The sequence below is a fragment of the Enhydra lutris genome, unplaced genomic scaffold (genome assembly GCF_002288905.1).
Source record: "Enhydra lutris kenyoni isolate GAN:26980312 unplaced genomic scaffold, ASM228890v2 scaffoldscaffold22, whole genome shotgun sequence".
NCBI classification, from domain to species: Eukaryota; Metazoa; Chordata; class Mammalia; order Carnivora; family Mustelidae; genus Enhydra; species Enhydra lutris.
In genome coordinates, this window is record NW_019154106.1 from 9,730,126 (window position 1) to 9,743,199 (window position 13,074).

The 13,074-nt window shown below is 60.5% G+C and overlaps 1 protein-coding gene across 1 annotated transcript in view; it reads right to left on the reverse strand.

Moving 5' to 3' along the window:
• Positions 1-321: 321 nt before the first annotated feature.
• The window catches only part of LOC111149586 (fatty acid desaturase 2), a 29,371-nt gene continuing 16,618 nt past the window's right edge, over positions 322-13,074 (reverse strand). The window contains exons 6-12 of the mRNA XM_022506706.1: positions 9,303-9,363; positions 8,819-8,895; positions 3,680-3,777; positions 3,376-3,472; positions 3,030-3,109; positions 2,423-2,548; positions 322-2,071 (exon numbers count right to left, since the gene is read on the reverse strand). Coding sequence (XP_022362414.1) covers positions 2,020-2,071; positions 2,423-2,548; positions 3,030-3,109; positions 3,376-3,472; positions 3,680-3,777; positions 8,819-8,895; positions 9,303-9,363 — 591 coding nt within the window. The 3' untranslated portion in view covers positions 322-2,019. The remainder of the gene's footprint in view (positions 2,072-2,422; positions 2,549-3,029; positions 3,110-3,375; positions 3,473-3,679; positions 3,778-8,818; positions 8,896-9,302; positions 9,364-13,074) is intronic.

Here is a 13,074-nt window from a genome sequence, read left to right on the forward strand (position 1 = left end):
AGAGATGCGGAATGGGGAGGTCAGGAAGGTGGCCTGGGCCAGCTCCTCCTTGCTACCCTCCAGAGACCTTCCAGGAAACCTCCTTTGGCTCCAGTGGCCACATCTGGAGTTGGGTTGGTGTGTACGCACTTCAGTGGAAGGGGAGAAAATTCTATCCTGAGGGGAGGCAGCAGGGGATGGGGATAGGGCCACCGCGGTTGGGGAAGGGACAGCGAAAAGCCTGTCTCTACCAGCATGAGTCTTCTCCCTGGTCCCCTGGCTACAAAGCCCCTTCCTCCATCCTGACAACCCGCCTAGCATTAACGTGCAGAAAGTGAAAATAAAATTACTTTTATTTCCAAAAAATGTAGGGGTGGGGGAGCGACATGGTAAAAATTAACATCAGTTCCCTATGGATCCATTCTGTGTCCCGGGAAGGACAGCTCTTGGGGCCTGTGTTCTCCCCTGGAGGGCTTCTGGGGCCCATGTCGCCATGGCAACCTGCAGGTCCGTCACACAAGATGCATCTCCCCCTGGCGGGGGAGTCAGGGGACTACAGCTCTCTCCCATAGGCGCCCCCCCTCTGAGCTTGTTCTGCTCCCCTCCCCTGAAGCTAAATATTGGTTAGTGGGTTAGATTTCCCAACGCAGCAGCCCTGAGTCCCTCCCTCCCGCTCACTCCCCATCCCCTCGGCTGCCTGGCTTCCGGCCCCAAACTCCTTGTTGCAGTTTTCACTTGATCTTCATCAGGTCTCCCTCCCAAACCCCCAGATCCTTAGAGTCACGTCCTCTGGGACTGCATCCCCCCCGGGCCCCTACTGCCTTCTCGACAGCAGTGGCCCCAGCAGCCCCCACAGTTGGGGTCCCTGTGGCCTCCGTGAGTGAGCCGGGCTCAGCCCACCACAGGGGCCTAAAGAGGCAGCTGGTAGAAGGTTGTGACAAGGCCCAGCCCTGTTGTCGCAGCTCCCCCCAACCCCATCAGAATGTCTCTATAACAAAAGGTTAAAAAACCAGGGGACAGACGAGAGCAGAAGACAGTGTGAGCACGTCCCCACTAGCAGCCCCCGCATGGAGCTGGCCTGTGTGAGGCGCCCTCCGGCAGCTTGAAGGGCTCAAGGCCACTTGGCCAAGCAGCTAGAGACTGGTGGGCACTGCCTGGCAGGTAACAGAGCACCTTGGAGAAAGGTCCAATCGCCCAGCCCGGACAAACAGCTAAAGGGGATGTTGGGGGGTGAGGGGGCAGGGCTGAGCCAACAGGCCGGCTGATCCTCTGATCTGGCCAAGCCCACCTTCAGGGTGGCCCCCTTGGCCCCCGGGTCCCAGGCTGTGGAGCTGGGGAGACGTGGCAGGTGGTGGGATGGAACAACACAAGCCCCGGGTCAAAGGGTTCCTGCGGGGCAAGGACACTTGCCTGGGCACCAAGGTCTGAGCTGGCTGCACTGCAGGCAAAGGGAGCCGGGATCAGGGTCAGGACCCTGGGCATCTGAAGAGAAGGGGTGGCAGCAGGGAGGCCTGGGTCCCAGTGCAGGCCACGAGGGAGCCGGGGGCACCAGGCGCACACAACCCCTAACACCAGTGACGGGGACGCTGACAGTGGGGCCAGGCCTACAGGCCAGGGAGCCATGGTGCTCAACTAGGACCCCCACCCGCCACAGACCTCAGAAGTATCTGAGGGAGACAAGGAGGTGTGAGGCCTAGAGGCCAGGCAGCAAGACAGGGGTGTTACAGGCCGTATCTGTGGACCTCTGGCCTGGCAGAAGTTTGGGGACAGAAGTTGGGGGCCGGGACAGAGCACCTGTCTTGGCTCCTGGGGGTGGGAGGGAGCAGGTTAACGGCCATCTGATACAGGACAGCCCCATGAGGGAGGGTGTCGGAGACAGAAGCGCAGGGAAAGCAGAGCAAAACAGGAGATCAAAAATGCAATTCCCGAACCAGCATGTACTCCAGCCTTGTGGAACCCCTCAGAACAAAAGCCCCCCTCCCTGTGGCCAGCGCTCCCACCTGTTCCCCCTTCCCCGTGGGCAGCCCCAGGGCTGCTGCTTCATTTGTGGAGGTAGGCGTCCAGCCACAGCTCCCCGGACTTCTTCAGGGACCTGGGAAGAGGAGGGGACCGTCAGGGCCCAGGAGGGGGGCGCTGGGGAGGCCACACTGGGGGGTGGGCGGCGCTTCTTGGCTCTCAGAGGGACTACAGGGTTGTCTGCTCAGGGCTCCCTGGGGGACAGCCTGAGGGAGGACCAAAGGAGGGTCCCATCCAGCCCAGAGTTGAAGCCAGGTCCTTCCTAGTAAGGGAGGGGCCCTGGTGGGGACACTTGGGCCCCAGGGGCTTGCGCCCTCTGGTGGCCATCAGTCTCACCGTGGCCAGTCCCAGCTGCGCACCTCTCCGTCTCTGCCCTGAGCCCCAGGGACCTCCAGGGGCTCCAGCAGCCGCAGACGCCCCCCCTTACCTGATGACGTCCTGCAGGGCCCTCAGCAGTGGCTTCTCCTGGTACTTGATGCCATGCTTGGCGCACAGAGACTTCACCAGTGGCGCGACCTTGTGGAGGTTGTGCCGAGGCATGGTGGGGAAGAGGCTGGGGACAGCAGGGACAGGGTGAGGACGCCCCCGCCTCCCACTCACAGCCCGCACAGACAGCAGCAGTCAGGGTCGGGGAGACCACGTCTGCGGCTCTCCTTGTGTGTGTCCCCCCCCCCACCCGAGGCTGGCGCACAGGGGTTGGGGAAGAGCCATGCCTCAGTTTCCTTGTCAATGAAGGGATCGGTCCCCCTGCCCTGCTAGGCTCGAAGGTTCAAGAGACCAGTGGTGTGAGCTCTCTATGGTTACAAAGCTGGAGCCGCATGGAAGGGGTGGCTGTCCCTCGGGCCGGTGAGCCCCTCCCCCGACCTCAGTGGGTGGGCTGCAGAACCAGGCTCCAGGCCTGACGCTTGGGAGGCCTGGCCAGGGTGGGGAGAGAGGTAGCCCCCATGTACTGCCCACGCCCAGACAGGGCTGGTGACCTCCTCCCTCCTCCAGGGCCACCCACCTTCCCAGCCTGCCCGCCCACCCGTGCTCACTGGTGCTCGATCTGGAAGTTGAGGTGCCCGCTGAACCAGTCATTGAAAAGGGACTGCTCCACGTTGCAGGTGGCTGCCAGCTGCGGAGGGGAGGGGTGAGACCCCAGGAGCAGATGGGAGAATGAGGGTGCCATCTCTTTCCCGGGAGGCCCAACCCCTCCCTGTCGTCCTGCGTGGTCTGGAGACCTTGGCCCACCCAGATTCCCCTCTGGTCCCTCCCCGTGGAAAGTTACAGGCAGGGAAGCCCCCCGTTGCCCTGGACCCACTGAGCAGCCAAGGGCTGGAGGCAGGGAGACGGACCCACAGGCTCCACGGGGCCCCAGTGTCCAGCTCCGGCTGCCCTCACCTGGTTGCTGAACCAGTCACGGTAGGGCTCGTTGTCAATCTCCATGACGATGTGGTTCATCTGTGTGACCCACACAAACCAGTGGCTTTCCAGGAACCTGGAAGACAGCACAGCTCAGCGAGGGAGCCACGGGAGTGGCCACGGAGTCTGGCCAGGCGGGAACAGACCTTCTCCCCCAGCCCCAGCAGCCCGGCATGTGCACCAAGAGGCCAGGTCGGGAGGCCCAGGGCAGGAAGCGGGGAGCTCGGAGCCCTCCCACAGGGGCCCCCCTGTCAAAGCCCCGTCAAGGCCAAGCAGCAGGTACCTGATGAAGTTGAGGAAAATGACAGCCCCCAGGATGCCATAGAAAGGGATGTAGGTGATGAAGAACCGAGCGTAGTAGCTCATGGCCCAGGCCAAGTCCTGCAGAGAGAACGGGATTTGATCTGGGGCCGCTACCCACCCTGGCTCTGCGTCCTGACCACCGATGTGCACACAGCCCCTCACATGCCCCTCGAGGCAAACGTGTCCAAGAACCCCCAGCGGGCCTCGAGGAAGCTGGGCACCAGGTCCACGGAGGATGTGACGCTTGCTCGCACAGGGTTGGCAACCGTCTTTGCTTCTGGGGAAATGCTGAGTGTCTGAGCAGCAGGAGGGAGCTGGGGCTTTGCTTCAGGGAAACAGGGCAGGGACCAGGTGTCAGCCAGGAGCAGCCCTTTCGTGGTCCCAGGGATTCTGAAGGTACATAGACCGCCCCGCCCCCACCAAAACTGCCCTTCGCTGTCTTCTAACACATCAACACCTGGGAATCTCCTTCTTAGCAGGGCAAAGGCCAGCGTCACCTCCCAGCCTCTCCATAAGGGCCCCCCAGCCATCTCTGACATGCTGGTCCCCCTCCCATGCCCAGTTCTCCTCCTGTCCCCTCTCTCTTCCTGCCCCTCTCTGGGGTGGCCATGGGGATCCTGAACTTACAGGTCTTCCCTCACCTGGGTGAGCGCTTCCCTCAGCAGCCCTGCCACCCGCCCCTCCACAGCAACCCCACAGACAGGCGCTCTGAGGAGGGGGTCCCTATCTCCTCTCTGCGTCCCAAGTCTGAGTGCCTCCACTGGGCCATAGCCAGAGTCTCCCATGGGTCTCCTGCTCGCCCTCGGCTACCATGGCAACCAGAGCCTCCTTCTTAGCCCCAAGCAGAACCCGCCCTCTCTTGAGCCACCCTGACCCAGCTTATTTCTGCCTCAGGGCCTTTGTATGGTTTCCTCTCCCCCATCACTTTTCCTTCCTGGAGTCCCAGCAGGGTAGTGATCCGAGCACAGGCCCTGGGTCGGGCTGCCCATGTGAGTACTCAGCTGGGCCTCTGTGCCTAACGTGGACCGTGACACTGCCATCCTCAAAGCCCCCACCCACCTCCTTCCCCACTAGAGGATACTGGAGGAAATCCCACCCCCACATGCCAGCCCATGCACCCCTATGCGGACAGCCTCTGGACCCAGGTGCACCCGGCTTCACTTCCACCTGGGCCTCCTGTCCCCCCCGCCCCCCTTCTGCTTGACAAACTCATCCTCAAGTCTATGTGCAGTCAAGCTCCACGAATCCCGTGCATGCCTCCTCTCTATCCGCGGGCAGAGCTGGGTGCTAGGAGCCAAAGCAGCTCCTTCAGGAGCCTGGTGTCTGGAAGGACAGGCTTATACAGATATCCCTTCGATATCATACGGAAGGGGACAGCAGCAAGGGGAGCACATGAGTGGTCCTGATGTGATGTTCGGATTTAGGAAATGCCCTCGTTGGGAGGTGGTGCCTGAGCTGGGCTGGGCTACGTCAGAGGTCAAGAACCGTGCGACGCATTTGCAGAATGACGGTATGGAAAAAAGTCCAGATAGGCAAGACTGCGGTGCGATGAGCGGAGGCGAACGGGCAGGGGGCTGGGTATACGTGCAGATCCTGTGTCCCATGTGCTCGCCAGGGGGTGGGGGATTCGGCCAGGCCATGTCTGCCTCAGGATGCTGACCTCTACCTCTTGGCCAACGGAAAACCGCTGCGAGCTTTACACGCCGGAAGAACACAGTCACATTCAAATCTTAAAATATAGCTCTGCCAACTGGAGATAGAGGGATTAGGTTATTTCGGTAGCCCAGACCCGAAATGATGGGAGACCGAGAGCAGGGCCCACAGCCCCGAGGAGGTGATAGAGATTCCAGAACGATCTAGGAGGCCAGGGCAGTTGCATTTGGGGACAGCTTAGTCATGAGGAATCCATGCTGGTCCCCTCATGAGTGCTATCGGCTGAGAAGGCGGTCCAGGGGAAGGGAGAGTCCGGAGGGTTGGCATTAGGCCCCGGGGCATGGCCTGGGATCCAGGGAGGGCTCTCTAAGGGGGCGGGAGAAGCAAGTGTGGCAGGTCTGCTCCTACTGTCCATCACATTCCCCTTTGTTTCATTTGTGTGTGCACCTAGTGCGGCAGAAGGAACTGTATATCCACGGGGGAAGATGCTTATTTCTTCTCGTGCAGAGCGACCCATGACCACGGGACCATGGGCTGCAGGGGTAGGTGTGAAGCAGATATAGGGGAACAGAGAGGTGGAGGAGAACCATCAGAGGTGGGATCTGGAAGCTGACAGGGAGGGTTTCAGGAGAGAGAGGTCCGTGGTGTTGGACGCAGAGACCCTCCAGGGAGGGAGGCTGGGAAGTATCTCCAGGATGTGGCCACCACCCAGCACTGCCAGGACGGTAAACACCTCCGTCCTTGAGGCTCTCAGAGTGCATCAACCCCCGTCCTCCCCATACCTGGCATCTGGGCCTGGAACAGCCCTCACCTTTGGGGGCTGTGCCGTGCCTGACACCATACTCAGCAGGATCCCCGGCTAGGTGTCCCCCAGATGCCCGATTGCCAGGAGTGCTCGATCTCCCCTGTGTTGTGACCATCAAACAGGTCTCCGGGTGTTGCCTACTGGCCCAAGAGAGTTGCTCCCGTTGAGGACTATGGCCCCAAGCCAGGGCTGCACTTGGCACCTAAGCTCTCTGTTACCGTAAATCAGAAAAGCCCGGGGGCACCTGGGTGGCTCAGTCATTAAGCCTTCAGCTCAGGTCAGGATCCCAGGGTCTTGGGATCGAGCCCCACATCGGGCTCCCTGCTCAGCAGGGAGCCTGCTTCTCCCTCTCCCATTGTCCCTGCTTATGATCCCTTTCTCGCTGTCTCTCTCTCTCTGTCAAATAAATAAATAAAATCTTAAAACAAACAAACAAACAAACAAAAACGAACGAAAAGCCCAGCCCCGGACCCGCCTCTGCCCCACGCAGTCACGGACTCCTGGGGTGGTGGCACCGGACCTTATCTGCCCTGAATCCCCAGCCCCGCACACTGACTGCAGTCCGCTGTTTCCGAGAAGGAGCCCAAGGCTGGAGGCTCGTCCCTCCCACCCAGCTGGAGACCTGCTCCCCAGCAGGGGCAAAGGCAGGGCTGCCCTGTCTCCCCACCACCGAGTTGGGGCCCTATCAAATTTCCCTGGGTCTGCCATCCGATCCCAGGCAGGCACACAGTCTTCTCTCCTTCCCTGCGCTGTCCTTATTGAGTGCTTTGTCCCTTGGGGAATAAACACAGCTTTAAAAAAAAAAAAAAAAAAAAAAGTATATATTCAGGCAGGAGTCACCTGCCACAAAAGCTGATGGAAATCCGCCCAGCAGCACCACGAAACCCCACCCGGCCGGGCTCGAGCTCCTCTTCAGCTGTGTGGCTCCTTCCAGGGCCCGGGGAGCCCCATGGGAACAGCAGTTACCATAGGTGAGAGATCTGGGTTCAAATTCCCACGGCACAGCTGACACAGAAACTCCGTCCCTGCGGCCCGTGTCATTGTGCTCTTAAGCCAGGGTCAAATGTCATAACGTGGGTGGCCATGCTGGGACACAGGAAGTACAGAAGAAACGCTCACTTCTGGAAAAATATCGTGTCCTAGAAGTGGGTGGTACAGGTTCTACCAATACAGGGCTGGTGGAGACTTCCAGAACACCAGCATAATCACCAGGTGTGGCCCCTTTGCCCACAGTTCCAACGAGAAAGGACAAAGCAAAGTACTTGGAAGCCCTGCAGACGCTCCAGAAATACGAGGGAGATTGGTGTTATTCGAGAGAGGTTGGTGGCTGAAGTGGGGGAACAGTATGGGACATGGCCTAGGTTCTAGCGCCCGACCCTGGTGTCACCCTGGGTAAGTCCCAAGCTCTCAGAGTCTCAATATTTTCATTGATGAAACTGGATTAAAAAAAAAAAAAAAAAAAAAAGACCCGCAATACCTGGTGGTCCCCCTCCAATGGGTGTCCAGGACAGGGAGGCCCTGTCCCTGTCCCCACAAAATCCAGTCTCCCACAAGCAGGCTCCGCCCATGGCTGACTGCTCCATCCAGGTCATTCCGTCCACCTTTTATGCCGAATCCCGCCCGTGCACACATAATGCAGAGGACGGGGACGTGCCCCTCGCACTCGCTCTCTGGACACAGAATCTGGTGACTCCAAGCCTGGTGTTACAGGCTGGATTGTGTCCCCTAAAATGCACATGTTGAAGCCCTAATCCCAAGGCCTCGAGTGACCTTATTTGGAGACAGGGTCATGGCCGATGTAATTCACTAAGCTGCGGCCCTAGTCCACTGTGACCGGCGTTCTTTTTTTTTTTTCTTTTTTTAAAGATTTTATTTAGTTATTTGACAGACAGAGATCACAAGTAGGCAGAGAGGCAGGCAGAGAGAGAGAGAGGAAGGGAAGCAGGCTCCCTGCTGAGCAGAGAGCCCGACGTGGGGCTCGATCCCAGGACCCTGAGACCATGACCTGAGCCGAAGGCAGAGGCTTAACCCACTGAGCCACCCAGGCGCCCCTGTGACCGGCGTTCTTAAGAAAAGAGACCCCGGACGCAGACACAGAGGCTCACGGGGACGGTGACGCCGAGACACAGGCCGAAGACCCAGCTGCCCAGTAGCCGAGGATCCTAGCCTGGCCCTGGTCCTCCCTAACCCCCCTCAGAAGGACCTGTGCCAACAGCACCTTGTCTGGCACTTCTGGCCTCCAGAGTTGTGAGCGCTGTGGTGGGACAGGGCGGCCTTGGTGGGCAGCCTGAGCAAACAAACCACCTGTCAGCCCAGCCACTGCCCAGCTGCTCTCCCTTGAGCACAGGGAGCACGGTGGTCCCGGTCCATGGGCTCTCGGGGCCACACAGGACGCGGGTACGTGGGAGGCAAGGGCTGGAGTGGCGGACAGGCGGGCCCAGCTTTCTGAGAGAGCTCAGCAAAGGCCACGGCCCCTCACTGGCCCCACGGTGTGTGGGTAGCGGGGGAACGTGGAGGGCTGTGGCCTCCCTGGCTCTTGGCTGCCCCAGAGGATGTTCCCTTACTGAGAGTGACGCAGGGCCCGGGGGCACCGTGCCGATCCCCAGGCCCACCTACCCCTGCCCCCCCCACAGCCCGAGCCAGCCGTACCCCCTGACTCACCACCCAGTCGCGGCGTGTGATCATGGTCATGATGATCTGGTACTGGAAGTACACGGGGATGAGCAGCGGCGGCCCGACTGTGGGGAGAGCAGAGGCACTTACAGACGCCCTGATCTGTCCTGCCCGGCCACGCTGGACCAGTCAGTCGGGGGGAGGCCAGTGAGCACTGAATGGGGGCCCAGCTCTGCATCTCACAGGCAGAGGCAGAGAACTGGGCCTGAGCGGAGGCTGGAAGCACCCGCCCCCCTCCCCCAACTAGTGCTCTTCCCCCCACCCCTCTCCGCACGAGGGGCCCTTGAGTGTGGGACCCTGTGCCTCTGGGTCCCATCTATACCACAGGCCAGGAGCAGTTCGTGGGGAGGGGCGACCCTTCGTGCTCGAACAGGCTTAGGGGCGATTCCTGGGTCTGAAGGGGCGGCAGGTGGTTGGTGGGGAGACAGATGGCCATTCTGGGGTGTGGTTCGAGGGGACCCCCAGCACTCACTCAGGAAGAAGTACTCGTGCTGGTGATTGTAAGGCAGGTATTTGAGTTTCTTCTTGCCGTACTGAGGAAAGAGAAGAGAGGGTGAGCACCCAGGCCCCCTCAGGCCCCAGCCGCCGGCCCCCCTGCCCACCCCAACATGCTCTGCAGTTTCCGCTCCTGTCCTGTCAGTCTGCACCCTGGGCCCCCAGGCTGGGCCGTTCGGCCCTCTGGCTCCCAGCTCCCGGCCTCCTCCACCAGCCCACAAGGCTGGGGGCTCAGGGTCAAATCACCGCTCAAAGCCACACGAGAAATGCGCCCAGCTGGGATCTGAGCCCAAGAAAGCTGACTCAGAGCCCCCATGACAGGCGCTAATAAATGTTTGTGCGGCGAAGGCGCAAATGAACAGCTCACACAGGGCCCCACCAGGCCCCATCGAGGGAGCTCCTTGGCTCCAGTCTCCAGCCCTTTGAGAGTGAGAGAAGCCCCCGGGGCACGCTGGGGAGCCCCCCAGGGTCGGCAGTAGCCGGGAAAACGCAGATAGGGGCCCGGGGAATTGCTATCAGTCACCGGGCTGGGAGCATCTTTCCCCGCAGTGCCTCCGGCAATTTTCCAAAACTAATCACTTCTCTCAGGCAGGAAACTCTCAGTCGAGGAGGCCGACAGGCTGGGGACCCACCCTGGTTACCCTGATGCCCAGACGGTCAGAGCGAGGAGGGCCGCGCTGGGGCCTGGGGGTCCTCACTGCCCAAAGCAGCTCAGGCCATGCTGAGCACAGGCTTTTAGGGGATCCCCTGCCCCATGGGGTCCCTGGAGCCCTTGAGTGCTAGGATCCAGTCCTCTGCAGACCAGCCCACCTCGCTACTTGGGGACTGAGACCGTAAGATGTTGCTCAAAGAGTGGCCCCTGTTCTTGCTTTCGATGCCAAGTTCTGCCAAGATCACCTACAAGATCATGGAGCCCCCGCACCCCCACCCCATTTGGCACCCAAATCACTGGTGGTTTAGAGGAGCCGATGAGAACACAGGCATAAGCGCCGGGGGCTGGCCCCTGGGACACGGCCCCTCCCTCGCCCTTCCCCAGATCCAGCCCTTTGCGGGGGCTCATTCCTACATATTGTACTCAGGGAGATGGAAGCATGGATGGAGAGACCCCGGATGTTGGCTAAGACAATGCCCTTGTCTGCAGGTGAGAGCAAAGAGGGAAACGACTGTTAAAATCGCAGGGGGAACCCACGACACCTGAAAGGAGGAGCCCTGGCTGGGAGGGACCTCTTGGCACTTGTGGCCATGGTGACAGCTCGTCAGGCTGAAGTGCCACTAGAACTGACCCCTTTTGTCCCGTGAGGCCTCCTGTGCCTTGGCAGGGGTCTCGCTCATCCCCAGAAAGTGTGGCCATTGGCACAAGGATGGTCACTAAGGCCGGGCCTGAGGCTGGCCTTGGAAGATTTCTCAGAGGAGGGAGTGGAGGGGCACCTCTCCACCCCCAGCGGCCCGTCAGGTGGGGAACACTGTGATCTGGGGTTCCAGGGAGCACGTGGTCTACAGACCAGGCCCCTGGATCCTGCCCTAACCTCCTCTCAGAAGCCAGGAAACAGACCCGCAGGCCCAGCCTCTGTCTGCAGGCTTCTTGGCCCCAAACAGGAGCCCTTCCTGCCCCAGCTCTGCCCACGGGTCACCCCAGGAGGTGGCCCGAGGCCCCAAGGACCCTCTCGGGTTGGTTAGACTCTTGGGAAGAGAACACTAAGGGCGGCCCAGGCAGGTGGGCAGACCAGAGAGTCCCCGTAGAAGGACTCGGAGGTGCCTAGGCTGCTGGGGTGGCAGGGGGTACCAGGGAATTCATCTGAAGTTGTGTTTCCATAGTAGGCACGCCGTTCCCACTGATTTATGGTGACCCCTGGAGAGCGACAGATCACATACGCTGATGCTTGCCTGGCTGCCCCTGGCTTGTGTGCACACCCGTGTGGCCCCCTCCGTGTTGCAGACGGTCCTGTAGGAGCTGCCGGGTCCCCGGGCCTCTCTGTTAGACCCTGGCGGTTCCCAGGCTCCAGGAGGCAGGGCCTCGGGCCTCAGACACAGTTCAGTACTTGGGCAAAAGGCTTCACACACACGCCCCCCTCCTCTGTCCCACCATGAGCTGTGGGTCCTAAGGGGTCTGATGGGCACTTCCCAGGACCACTGGGGGACCGGCCGATGAGGTGGGCGTCACGGTCCTTCAGGGACAGAACAGTGAGCTGCGGTCACAGAGACACACATAGCTGTGTGTGGTGACACACTGGACCGTCACTGCACGTCTGTTTCCTTCTCAGTGACTTCAGGTGTGGCAGCAGACTGCAAGGCCACCTGTCGGGGTCTGGCTGGCCCACAGCACCAGTTTGTGGCTAACTTGCTGGCTCGGCTCTCTGCCAACATCTAGCCACGTAAGTCATGGCACGGGGAGGGGTGGAAGAGGGGTGTAGAACGTACTGAGCTGGGGGTAGGGCTCCCGGCATCTCAAGTCATTGGAAAGCTGGAGTGACCCAACAAGCCCTTTCCCTAGGGTCCAGCAGGTGGTGGCCCTGGGCAGGTTCCTGCAGGACCCAGAAGCCCCGGCTTGGAGCAAGATAGCCTGGGTTTGGGTGGTGGTGCTGCCTTTTCCCACTGGAACCTCCAGCAAGTTAGCTCACATCTCTCGGCCTTAGGCCTTCTATCTCTGAAATGGGCGTGTTGGTAGCCCCTTGTTCATGGTTAAGCAAAGGTGACATGATGTCCCAAGTGCCAGGCCTGGCACAGTGCTGGGTGTGCAGACTCAGTCAGAGTCTGCCTTCCTCCCCGCACCTCCTCTGTCTCCCGAGAAAGCTCGGGTAGCAGGGCTGTCCTAGGCGAGACTCAGGGAAGACAGAGCGTGCTTTCACTCGGACAAGGTGGCTTTTCGTGGTCGAGACTGACGGCTCCCTTTGACGCATTCTCAAGCAGAGGCTCACAGGGGATACAAACCGGGGCCAAGGGAGGGGCACCCTGCCAGCCCTGGTGGCCTGGTTTCCCAGAGGTCCCCACCCCTCTGCCCAGGCTGGGCTGGCCCTCCTGGGCCCTGCCTCTCCACAGACCCCGGGCCGGGCTGGGATCGCAGCTAGAGTGCACGCCAAGGGCATGCGCAGGGGACTTTCCAGCTTTGGAACAAAATGTCTGAGGAGTGACAAGGGCCTTCCTTGTCCCTTCAGGGTTGGGGGAGGGGAGCTGTCGCCAAGCCCAGTCCCTGCCTCTGGGAACCTGCAAACTCACAGGGAGAAATGAGCTATGTGGCCAGGCTGGGCATGCACAGAATGACAAGGCCCCCGGCCCATGGCCCTGAGAGGAGGACCCCGGTTGTTCCAAGGGAGGACTGGTCCCCTTGGCCAGCTCACAAAGGTCTGCCTGAAGCAGGCAGCTGGGACGGTCAGCTGCAGACAGGCAGTGGGGCAGAGAGAGCGTCCCACATGGGTGGAAAGGCAGGATCTGGGGTGGGAAGGCACAGACACTTAGGTTCCGAAAGCCGGCCTCAGTGCCACGAGGATAATGGCATCCCCATTCCCCTCTGGGCTGTGACAGGTAGATAAAAGGAGGGGCGAAGCCTGCCGCTGACTTCACCTCTGTTTAAGACTGTTCTGGAAGCTCCAGAAATAAGAGGATGGAGCTATGAGAAAGAGCACCTTTTTGTTATTTTCAAGGATGTAACTGTCTACCCAGGAAACTCCAAAAAATCAGCTGAAAGACAACTAGAGTCCCAGAGAGGCCTGAGTGGACACCAGCTGGACAGAAGCGAACTATCCAGAATCAAC